Source organism: Malaclemys terrapin, chromosome 2 (genome assembly GCF_027887155.1).
Source record: "Malaclemys terrapin pileata isolate rMalTer1 chromosome 2, rMalTer1.hap1, whole genome shotgun sequence".
NCBI lineage: Eukaryota > Metazoa > Chordata > Testudines > Emydidae > Malaclemys > Malaclemys terrapin.
Genome location: NC_071506.1, coordinates 119,884,817 through 119,897,721, shown reverse-complemented (window position 1 = coordinate 119,897,721; position 12,905 = coordinate 119,884,817). Strand labels below are relative to the sequence as shown.

The 12,905-nt window shown below is 40.9% G+C and overlaps 1 protein-coding gene across 1 annotated transcript in view; it reads left to right on the top strand.

The window, feature by feature from the left end:
• The window catches only part of GMDS (GDP-mannose 4,6-dehydratase), a 563,918-nt gene that overhangs the window by 113,899 nt on the left and 437,114 nt on the right, over nucleotides 1–12,905 (top strand). The window contains exons 3-4 of the mRNA XM_054018107.1: nucleotides 2,808–2,895; nucleotides 10,412–10,521. Coding sequence (XP_053874082.1) covers nucleotides 2,808–2,895; nucleotides 10,412–10,521 — 198 coding nt within the window. The remainder of the gene's footprint in view (nucleotides 1–2,807; nucleotides 2,896–10,411; nucleotides 10,522–12,905) is intronic.

Sequence of the window (12,905 nt, the reverse complement as noted above, 5' to 3'; positions counted from 1 at the left end):
TCAGTCCCTATTGAGAGAAATCCACTAAACTTCATTCTTAACTAGATAATCCAGTTTGCACACATTTTGGCTTTGTCACAAAGTTTGCATTTCACCTGTCTCTCAAGCAGACAGAAACACCTTTCATCAGTTCTTACACTAATATTTGCTGTCATGGATTAAGCATTTGGCAGGTTTTCTCTCTCTCATGTACACATACAAAAAAAGGGGAGAGGAGGGGAAAAAGATAAGTGGGGTTTGTATTTCATTGGATGCAAGACACTCGTTTATTTGTTGGAATTTAATCAAGTTCTGTGATGTTTGCACTTAACACATCTCAATGGTCAGCTGTTGGCAATATAGCCATTCAGCTGCCACATAAAACTTCTGCAAATAGTCTTTCCTCAAGCTTTGAGCTGGCAGTGCTTAACTACTGGTCTATGTAAACTTGAACTTCAGAGTAGCTTAATTCAGATAATCAAGATATAACAATATTAATCAGGACTTGAAGTCAGAATATTTTGTTTTCTAGAAATAATTGTAGAGTGCTTCAATTTACTTTAAAAAAAAAATTGAAAAGCTTTCTGCTGGTAGAATGCAAAGGTTGTTGATGTGCCTGTAAACAAAACATTTTGAGTAATGTGACAAAGTTTCTCCTCTATCTTGGTGGGTCCTGCGCTTATTAGCGGATTTTCTTGCCTCAGAGATTCACCATGTGGGTTGGGGAACAGCCCAAAGGCCTTCCCCTCTGGAAGAACCCACAGTACAGGTCAATTGGGAGGTTTGGGGGGAACCCAGGCCCGCCCGCCCTCTACTCCGGGTTTCAGCCCAGCACCCAGTGGACTGCAGCTGTCTATAGTGCCTCCTGTAACAGCTGCATGACAGCTACAACTCCCTGGGCTACTTCCCCATGGCCTCCCCCAAACACCTTCCTTATTCTCACCCCAGGACCTTCCTTCTGGTGTCTGATAACGCTTGTGCGCCGCAGTCCTCCAGCAGCACACCCTCTCACTCTCAGCTCCTCAAACTCACACCGCAAACTGAAGTGAGCTCCTTTTAAAACCCAGGTGTCCTGATTAGCCTGCCTGCCTAAACTGGTTCTAGCAGGTTCCTGATTACTCTAGTGCAGCCCCTGCTCTGGGCACTCAGGGAACAGAAAACTACCCATCCAGTGACCAGTATATTTGCCCTCTACTAGACTCCTGTACCCCATTGCTCTGGGTCTGTCACAGTAAGTAAATACAAAGTTTCTGGCATTTTGTGCAACCTTGTAAAAACAAGATCTTAATGTCATTATGCCTGTGTATTTTTTATGCATTTTATTAAAATCATACTGTTTTTACAAAAATAACTTCTTCAAACAAGTTCTGCAAAGAACACAGCAGAATGTGGATTCTTAGAACATTCTTGGAACATTTTCTTTATAGTAGTACAGAATGTGTGATATAATGGAAACAATAAACCTTAAGGGTCAGATTTTCAGAGGCCTTCAATCTGGCCTTTAAAACTGTAGGCACCATATTTCCATATCAGATTTTTAATACTAAAAAAAAAATTGAGCACAAATGACATTGTGTAGGCAAATTAGGTAAGATGTATGGCAAATGTAGTTTGCACATGCAGATCAGTGTCTTTGGGCACGAAAAAACTTTAAATGTGACAATATATGGTTACAATGTTAGGGTCTGCTTTCAAAAATTAGCTTGTGAATTTAGGTAGATTAAATCATTTTAAAACTCTGAAAGTTAGTTGTTTAGCTAGATTATACAGTCCAGTTCTTAGGGTGTATCGTTTAGTCAATTTTTGCATACTTTAGACAGAACAAAATATGAGACTTTTGCATGTATAACCAGCTGTCGCCATCCAGAAGTTGTGTCCAGGTTGTTGAATGCTCTTGGCCACAAATTAATCTGTGGGGGAGGGGAGATAGCTCAATGCAAGCAAGCAAGTTGAATCAAATTGTGATGGGAAAACTTCAGAAATATCTGGAAAAAGTCAGGTGTTAAAGTTGAAGCTTCCACTTGAGCAAGGAGCACTTGGTGACCTAAACTGACACAAACCTTGGCAGCAATGAGGAGGCTAGCTTTACATTTCTCTAGTGTGTTGGACACAAACAGGCTTTGTCAGGCAGGCATGTATTCTTGTTACAGCTAATCAGTTTTTTCAGACCTATTTATCATGGCCAGTTCAGTGAAGTTACCTTTCTTCATTTAAGTCTAAGCTTCCCAGTTTTCTCATCTCCTACCTGAGAACACTGAGTCAGGAGTTTGGAACAAGGTCCTGTTCTGTCTGTCTGTTTCTGCACTTTCAACACACCGATGCTCTTGAGTAATTAAAAGTGGTTATCAAACATCTGCACAATGCTATTGTGATGTGCACTGGAATTAACAGGAGAGGATATGAAACATTTAGGATATCGGACCAAATGAGGCAGCATCAAAGAACTCAACACAAAGTACTTTGTGCTAAAACGCTGATAAATTTATGCTGCTACATGCTTTCTGTCTTCGATTTAGGAATGAAGAGAGATGCCGGTCAATGGTACCTGATACAAGATTTTCCTCTTGTGTGTTTTGGATAGGGATGGGGTGAATGGTGGACCGAGCTAGAGCTATTTTACAATTTCTCTTAATTAGCCAATTATTTATGTGAAAAAAATCCAAATCAAAGTTCGCTAATAGTATCCGATCATTTTACCAGATCGGTGGTTAATTCCAGCATTTTTTGTGGGGAAAAAAGTTCTAAAAGAGCTGTTTTAAATTATATAATCAAGGTATCACAGAAACTCCATTCCTTTTTCAATCCTCCTATTCCCATTTAAACTACAGGTGCACGGAATAGTTCGCCGATCTAGTTCTTTCAACACTGGCCGGATTGAGCATCTCTACAAGAATCGACAGGCTCACACTGAAGGAAGTAAGGTTTTGTCTGTAGTTATTTCTCATTCTACATTTCTTCATGCAGTAAATTGGTTTATAGTATATCTTCTCCCATCAATGTACAAATCATCTTTATTTAAAGCATACCAGCCTATAATCACTGTAAAGTTCTCTCTTCCCAGTAGAGATGTGGGATCTGTTGTAAAGTTTGTTGTTCATCAGCCAGCCATTCCTCTTGTCTGTCTTTCAATCAGAAGCTCTCTCTCAGTAAGAAATTAAAGCAGTTTTCAGATCCAATTTGATATAAAATTTTATACTTATGAATTGGCTGGAAAAACCATGCAAAAATATTTAAAGTAATTAATTGAGAGGGGAATGGGGAGGCATCTTGTACTCAGTACAAATTTTGATGACGCAGTTTTCTTACACCAAGATGATCAATAAAGCTAGAAGTGCATGGCTAGACCTACAAAAAGCTGCGTGAGGTTGAGAGAGCTTTAGGAGGCTGGAAATGTGAAGCAGCACTGAAGTAAAACAAGTTTTGAGGGTGATTATCTTTTTAAGTTACATAAAATGGAGGATCATCTTATATGCAACTTTGTATGGAATATTGCTCTAGCACTGAAATAGTTTTACTTTCTCATTGCTTTTAAGGTGGTGTTTGGTTTTTTTGTTTTTTTTTTTAAAGCAAGCCAACAAGCCCCAGCTACACCATAGCTTGGTCATAGTAGCAGGTAAAATTTGAAGAGTTCTTCCAAGTTACTCCTTTAAACCTTGATCTACTGTGTAAGAGAATTGCAGTTGGTGCATTGGGGTAGATTCTTTTGACTATGAGAATAGGCACAGGTCTGGTCCAAAAAAGCTTGCTGCACATGGATTGTGCTCTTTCACTTTTTCGATTCTCCTTTTTAATGACTATTTGAAGCTGTTGAGGAAGAGTGAGATGTTTTAAGATGTATTATCCATATATTGGTGAAGCTCAAATCTGGATTCCAGTGTCTCATGACAAAAATAGGGGTCTGGATGAAAGCCAGTTATCTGTGACTCAACATAAATAACAGTATCACACACACACAGATAACACATGCAGCCCTGTTAGGGCTCCTCCTTGCTGGACATGTACCAGACTGTAGTGGTTTTGGGGCCACTTCACTGAATCCATGTGCTTTAAACCTCCAGGGTCTTAACTGAGTCCAGGCATTGCTCCTGCCTGGGGTCTGTAGGCATACTCTCTTGGTGCCAGTCCTCTGTCTAGCAACCCTTTCTGAGAACTGAGACTCTCCCCCCACCCCCAGTCCAACTGCTTAGCCCTTGTGTCCATTTCTGACCCTCAGGCTCCTCCATAGCATAAGTAAACCCTTTCCCCAAGCTCCACCTTGAGGGAATTCTGGCTTTACAGTTAACGCTTCAGGAGTATACCATAGCAAAAGCAAACAGAAACATACACTTTTCACACGACTCTAGACACAATAACTATTTACTTAGCATAAGAAATATACAATTTAGACAAAGTAATAAACATACCTGTATGCATTCCCCTCCCTCCTTTTCATCACCACTTTGGAGAGTTCATAGGGCTTAGAGCTGAGTCCTTGAAGCAGTCCAGGTTCCCCCTCTTGCACATGACTTCTCTTCTTAATCATGGACGCTCTTATCCCTCTGACCCTTCTGCTCTTCTGCCCAGTTTCCTGTACTTCTGCTCTTTTCTCAGAATGGTGACCGAGACCTTCTCTTTTATAACCTCCAGTCCCTTTTGTCAGGTGATCCTCTGTTTCACCTTCGCCAGGTGATCCATTGCATGTCTACTCTGTAGGGTGCTACAGCAGCATAGCTATGGTACCCATAGTGTAGATGCAGACTACAGCGGCGGAAGGTTTTTTTTGTCAGTGCAGGAACTCCATTTCCCCAAATGACGGTAAATGGGTTAATGGAAGCATTCTTCTGTTGACCTAGTTGTGCCTACACTATAGGTTAGGTCACATAGATATGATGCTCAGGGGTGTGGATTTTTCACACCACTGAAGGCCAAAGCGATGTTGACCAATGTTTTAAGCATAGACCAGACCTTAATTACCAGCTCCTCTGGCCAAACTGGTTCTTCTGGGTAGCAGCCAACTCTTTGTCCAAGGATACTTCTATTTGAATAGAGCACCATCAGGGTATAAGACCCCCTATTTGCCCTGTGTTGCCATCCCGTGGAATTTGTCTAACATGGAGGTAGAAGGACACCAGAGAAGGCAGCAAGCCCCACTTTCAGTCTAATACAGATGCACATGAAGAACCCCCAGAATCACACAGAGTTCTTAAGCTATACAAAGACAGATTCCCCAAATCATCACAAAAACCGAACCAGTACTTGCTGACAATGGCAATGGCAATTTTTGCTGAGCATTTAGAGAAATAAATGTGTGGACCTACTTATGTGTCACTTATTGAAGTTATATCACCATTTTTTTTGCCACACTGCGTCAGTCTTGGAAGGGTGCTACCCCTTCATTGCTCCTGGATTCTCAGATTGCTATAGTCTTATAGTATTCTTTATCACCTATGTTTGGTGAGAAAACTGAAACCATTTCTCTCTAATGTAGACCTCACAACAAACTTCCCCACCTTTGTTAGGCATTTAACATTAGCACTAGCTAGTCATGGTTTACACTAAGGTAAATGAGATCACAATCAGATCCATCACATCTGGCAGGAGAACTTTTTTATTTGAGGGCCTTTGTCTTTGAAATTTGCTCCCTTGGATGGTTTAACAGAGCCCAAGTCTATCAAGCCTCGGAATGTAATGTAAGATGTATTTTTATTTGGTTTGATTTTTGCTTGGTTTTATCTTTTAAAATTTGAAAGAAGACCCGTGGTGGTCAAAGCTACCTATTATGGAAGGCTTGTCATTTGTATTTTAAATTTGAAAATAATCATCTAGGTGCTATAGCAAAAGATCATCTGAAGAGCAATAAAAAAAATTAGTTTCCAGCCAAGACAGTATTAGAGATCGGTCTACTACAGTTTAAAATGCCATGGATCACATGGTAAACTGACAGGTTTCAGAGTAGCAGCTGTGTTAGTCTGTATCCGCAAAAAGAACAGGAGTATTTGTGGCACCTTAGAAACTAACAAATTTATTTGAGCATAAGCTTTCGTGGACTCCAGCCCACTTCATCGGATGCATAGAATGGAACACACAGAAAGAAGATATTTATCCATACAGAGAACATGAAAAGGTGGGAGTAGCCATACCAACTGTAAGAGGCCAATCAATTGAGATGAGCTATCATCAGCAGGAGAGAGAAAAAACCTTTGAAGTGATAGCTGAATACATTGCTGCCCTATTGTAAAGAGGAATGAGGTGGTCATGAGGGTAGTCTGGATCCAAACTACTGTGAGATTTACACTTCCTGTATGGAATTCCACTCAGTAAGCAGACCATTGCATTCTCCAATAGCTGAAATTTCTGAGTAGTCTTCAGACATAGCGTATGTAGACTATATTACAGTGATGCAGGTGACCCAAGGCATGGATAAGTGTAGTAAGGTCTGCGTATGGAAAAATCTTCTTACCAACTGCAAAAAAAAAAAGGGAGAGAAAAAAGTGCAACTTTATAACCACCTCTAGTATCTGGAACCTCAGGGGCAGCTACTGATCAACCATTATGCTCCCGCTTCATACCCACCTCACTTGCAAACCTCATTAATAAACAGTGGTCACCCAACTTCCATGGAAGAAACTCCTATAATCTCTGCATTTCTTACTCCTGAGGAAATTCTGTGGGGGGGGGGGGGGGAAATCTGTGCACAATATTTTAAAATTCTGCAAATTTTATTTGCAAATAAATAAATATGAAGGCTCCAGCTTGGCAATGGGGAGCACAGGCCACTGGCTACACAGAGAAGGGAGATCACCCTCAAGACCCCCACCCACGCCCGGGACACAAACTCCGTGGTGAGGCTGCACCCAACCCTGACACAGTGCAAGGGCTGGGCCTGACCCAGAAACACCCAGGGCCCTGTCCCTCCGTGCCAGGCACACCAGTTTTGGGTAGGCAGGCTCAGCCTGGCAGGATCTAGGTGTGGGGTGAGAGGTTTGTGTGGAGCAGTCTGGGTGCGGGGGAGATCTGGATGCACAGGGGCTCATTGGGGAGGGTTCTGGGTGAAGGGGACTCTGCAGGGGGGGTCCAGGAGAAGGTGCTTGGGGCTCAGAGGGGGGGATCTGGGTGTGGAGGGATGTGGCTCACGGGGGGGTGTCTGGGTTTGGGGGGCTCAGTGGCGGGTCTGGGAGGTTGCTTGTTTGGGCACAGTGGGATGGGGGATGTGGCTCATGGAGGGGTGGTCTGGGTGTCGCTGGTTTGGGGTCAGTGGGATGGGGGTGCAGGGGGCTCATTGGGATGGTCCAGGTGCAGGGGGGGTGGGGCTCAGCAGGGTGGAGGTTCAGGTATGGGGGGCCTTGGTGGGGAGTTTGAGTATGGGGGGGTGAGGCTCAGCAGGGGTGTTGGGGGGGGGCCTGGATGCATGGGGCTTTGGGGGACGGGGGAGCAGCTCCCTGCACAGCGATCCCTCCCCGTGCAGCTGAGGAGTGATGGGGACAGGAAAAGGGGTGCGGAGCCGTGGGAGGTTTCTGAGGGTGGAGCTGACCTGCCCTGGCCGCTCTGTGCAGGGGAAGAGGAAGTGCGCTCCCAGCCCAGCAGGGACTAGCAGCTGAGCCTGGTGCAAGGTAGGAGCCACTGGCCAGGGTGTCCCCAGCCTCATCCTACCCCACCCCGTCAAAGTGATTTACCTCTCCGCCGGCTGCTCCGGGCGCCTGAAACAATGCGGCTGCACTTCTGAGGAGGGGTGTGTGACCGCTCCCTTTGCTTCCCCATCAGTCATTTTTCTCTCAGGAAGCAAAAAATCTGCGGGGGCAGTAATTCTGTGTACGCACAGTGGTGCAGAATTTCCCCAGGAGTAATTTCTTCTGGTTGCTGCTCTGAATCCAAAAGAATCATCTCCTTCTTGTCTGTCTGAATCTCAGCCAACTAGTTCTCATTTAGAGAACCCTTGGCTAGACTTTGTCTCTTATCTGACTGGTTGATTCTAAAGACACAGACACACAGTTTGAGTGTTGTCCACATACTGAAGATCCTGCACCCCATACTATCTCACTATCTCCCATAGCAGTCTCATACTCACATTGAACAGGAGGAATGACAAAATTAGATCCCTGTGGGACCTAACATGAGAGATTATTCATCTTGCCTAAAGGATCTCCCACTATTCTCCTGTGTGACCTCTCAGAAGCAAAGGAATGGAGCCATTCAGTTTCCAGTCCCCTTTAACACACTCTGGAAACCAAAAGCATCAGCAAATAATCTACGTTAATGCAATGTCCAGTGTCTTGCTTTAGCAGATTAAAAACAACAAATCAGTCAGTGATTATTTTTAACAAAATGGCTTTCTTTAAAAATGGAGGTACTGCATAAGCTATTCATGTACGCTATTTTTGATACTAGAAATGTTAAAACATCTTTACCATGATGAATAAATTGCATTTTGAGATAAATTCTCAAATGTAGTTTGAGGACAAGGACAAAGTTGATAAGTTACATGGTGTCTTCGTTTTGACAGGAGTTGGCTCACGCTGATACCTCCTTTTTCACGTATCAGTTAGAAACTAACCAGATCAGGAAAGAATAAATAACAGCTGCATGACCAATATATCTAACCACAATTGAGATTTTGTCAGTAATGTCATGAAACATATTGCATTGCCTGTTACGAATTTTCTTTTTCTTTTTTCTTTTCTTAGTGGTACTTCATTTTTAGAGCCTAAAGCTTTCAGGTCAGCAGTGCTGAGTCTTACTGTGTTATCATCTACGCTTTCAGCCTATGAAAAGTTTAGTGATGTTAGCATTCCTTCTTTGCAGGTGTTTGAGAATCATCGTTAGCTGCTTAAAACACAAGAAAGCAAACTGACTTGATCACAAACTCTTGTTAAAAACAAAACAAAAACACTGACTCTGTGTGACTCTATTGTATATTTATTGCTAGTTGTCACTGTGAAATATATTGTAGAGGGGAAATTGGCCATAGCTACCATTGAACATTAGGCTATTTTATGTATTATGCTTTAAAAGAATAATAGTAGAAGCCAAGCCTTGAAAAACTATCAAATAAAGAGCTGTCAGTTATGGATGGCTTTGACTGGCTTTCTTGTCAGCTGACCATGAACAGAATTTAGCAGAATATTTATGACCTATATCCTTCATACAAATTAGTAATGGGTGACAAAGTTAGTGTGTTTTGTTCTGTTCTTACCCTGGCATAAGACATTGTCACAAGTACCCATGCAGAGTGAAGGATAGACATCAGTAGAGGGCATATTGTACTCCTCTTTAATTGCATTCCAAGAAGACACTGTGATTATAAAATTGTAGATCTACATAATGCTGGGATGTATGTGAAATTTCTGGGGATAGGTGAAAAAATAATTGTCATAAATAGCCGAGAGAGTAGTGTGCTCTAGTGGCCTGAGCTGAGTAGTTGGTACTTGGTACAGGAACCCTTGAATTCTAATCACAGCTTGATTTTAGCTTTATGGTCTTGGTGAAATCCCTTAATTTCTCAGCCCCAGGTTCCTCACCTTCACTGGGGGAGGTGTGAGGAACTGAATTAATGTAGTTAACTTTTTATACAAATATTTTGAAGGTGCAGAATACTATACAAGCATTTGGTAACTGCAAAAGTAGTAATAAGAAGATACTTTGGAAAGAAGGCATAAAAATGTAAATCTTTTCAAGGGATATGGTCAAGTAATTTAGCCTTCACATTTAGACTTTGTTGAAAACCTACAGCAGTCAGCATTTAAAAAAGATACCACTGTCTGGTAACTATTGGTGAGTATGTGATATACTGCACTTATTTCCTGTTATAAATACAGGCAAAAGGTTTAGTTACTTAGGCTTGTTAACAGAAGACAAATTCTATCCAAGATTTTCAAAAGTTGTTAATGATTTGAATTGGCTGTCAGTAATAGAGGCCTGATTTTTCACAAAGCTCTGCGTACACTCTCCATGAAGAACAGGCCCCTCAAAGATGTCATGAGCTGGGCATTCAAAACAAGAATCCAGATTCACTAGTTGCTTTTGAAAATCTTAGTCACTGACGTTTTAATGGTGACGGCTAAAATTTGAATGTGACAATTTTGATTTAAAAAAAAATCAGTAAAAAGTATTGTTAAATGTTCCCCGTATGTTTTGGAAGCCCAGACTAAACAGTTTTGTGCTGATTGGTGAGCTTAAGTGAAGCTGCCCAGTTGAGTTTAAATATCCTTGTTGAATGAAGTGCAACAGATTAAGCAAGTAACATAAATGTTGTCAATTTAATTTAAGGTGGTGCTTACAACTCTGGTAAGGAAGATTATATTTTTTAAAATGATTATTATCTAGACAATTTTCTTTTAATTTCTTACCTGAATAGTGTATGCATTTTTAAATAGGACCTTGACTAAGGACACGTATTGTTTTGAGAATTGAGTATATTACTTTTATTAGTCTAACTGTATATTCTTGAAATCTGAAGACATGAAGCTGCACTATGGTGATCTCACAGACAGTACTTGCCTGGTGAAGATAATTAATGAAGTGAAGCCCACTGAAATCTACAACTTGGGAGCTCAGAGCCATGTCAAAGTAAGTAAATTTTATCATTGAGAATTTTGAATGGTTAGTGAGTGAGTGCACTGTATCTCTATTCATAATTTTAGTCCACAGCCCCTACAGCATTTCAACAATTACTAGTTATAACATGTGAGCACTGCTTTAAATCCTAGCAAATACTACTGACTTGGTGCTGAATACTGTCCCAGTTTCCGTACTGAATGTAAAATTAAACCTCAAGTGGTAGTATGAGGTTAAATTGGCATTGCAAGATTATCCCCAATTTTTGAGGCTTAGTGTCTCTACCATTTGAAATAACATTGGGTTCAAAATGTCCTGAAAAGAAACCCTAATAGAAGACTAGCATACTGTTGGTTTGTGTCTGAACCAAAACATAGTTTTAAAGTAATATTTTATTTTTAGCTGATATATGTGATGACGTGTACGAACCTGACTAAAACATTCCAAATATCTGAGTGCTGGTCTCAATTCTGATCAAAAGCCTTTGGGGTGAAATATTTAGTTCCATAATATTCCTCACCCCAAGCCTCTAACTAGCAGTTTTTGATTTGCTCCTCCTTCTCTGTCCACCAGTAGTCTGCCCTTTGATCCTCCTGGTGTCTGTTTTGGAATGCTTTGGAGTAGCCCTTTGTTATTTTATTTGTATATATTTTTATTTCCCAGGTATTTGCAACTTTTAGTGCAGGGGTTCTCAAACTGGGGGTTGTGACCCCTCAGGGGTCCCAAGGTGGTTACCTGGGGATCGTAAACTGTCAGCTCTGTGGGGCTGACAGCCCTGAGTCCCCATTAAATTAAATTATCCCCCTCCATTTTTAATTTATAAGGGGTGTCACACTCAGAGGCTTGCTGTGTGAAAGGGGTCACCAATACAGAAAGTTTGAAAACCACTGTTTTAGTGTATACGAGTTGCATCTGTTGTTGCTACTAGTCTGTTAAATTTATAGTGGGTGCCATAATAAAACATTTACAGTGTCCTGTATAGTACCTACAGAAAGTCTTTTTCTGAGTGAAAGAAACTAACCTCATTTAATCCTTTACTAATATGGAAAAGATTACCCAGAAATGAGCATTTTAAGGTCATTGCTGGCCCTGGTGATTTTTCTCCAAAGAAGAATTTAACCTTTTCTCTCATTGATGCACTTTCTTCTTCTTTTTCTTTTCTCCTGGATACACTACTGATCTTCAGGTGTTAATTGACAGAACATTGGCTGTAACAGAACCACAATATAATAGCCACCATTTTCACAGCTTCTTTTATTAAAATCGGTTTATTCTTGAAGTAGAAATAATGTGAGCTTCTGGCACCCTACTAACAGAGAATGCTTCAAATTAGTTTTGTACACTGTCGGATTGATCTTCATTCATTTGCAATTTGTGTATTTGTTCATGAAAAGAAACATCTCCACTTTTTTATAATTCTCCAAGCATCTGTATAAGAATGTATCACTACCAGTTCTGCCTGTGCCAGTTTTGAGGTAGACCGTGTCCTCTGAAAGAATGTGACATGTAAATGGAGAGAGAGTGCCATATACTTTTTCTGAAGGGGAAATGGAAAATTTTAAAACTGTGTCAAAGGGTTGAACTTACAGCTAGAGACAAATCAGTAATTTTACCTTGAAATACCAATCTGCTGTGAGTTCAGGAAAGTGATGCGAGTAACAAGGTGAATTTTCTGTTAATGGAGTGGGCAGCTGCCTAATGTGCATGTAACTTTACATCAACAAAACAGAAATAAAATCTGCACTTTATTGTAATCACAGAATTCTCTTTAAACACATGTAGTTTCATTTAGCATGGGGAACCCTCATTTGCATTTGCTACTTCAGTTCTGTCTTATAAATTAGGATCCATAGACTACTCTTAACTACTTGGTAGCAAATTGTGATTAGAAAACAATGGTAAATCAGCCATATGCACCTTCTGCCTCCTTCCTCTTCTAAGGCCAAGAGTGGGAGTGGGTACATAATTGCTTTCAAACTCGTGTCTAAGCCAGCAAAAGCAAATTGTGCCTAAAGACAGCAACTAATGACTGGTCTGATCAGAGATATAAAAATTAAATTGAAGTATGTTAGCTTTTTAAGTTCTAAAAATAATATTTTGGTGTTATCAAGATGATTTAGAACTGGTTTAGCAATGCCAAACGTTCTAAGACAGCTGCTGACACTGAGTTGGGAAAGTACCTGTTTCTTCATAATAAGCTTTTGCAAACTGGTGAACATCCTCATCAGCACATGATTTAAGCAAAGCTTGCTTTAATCATAGCCTATGTAAATTAACCACTTTTTGTGTGTGTGTGTGTGTGTGTGTGTGTGTGTGTGTGGTGCTTTCAGAGAAAAAGTTCTAATCTTAGCTCACTTTTACATTCTGGTCACTTTGAATCAATGACGTCTACAGTG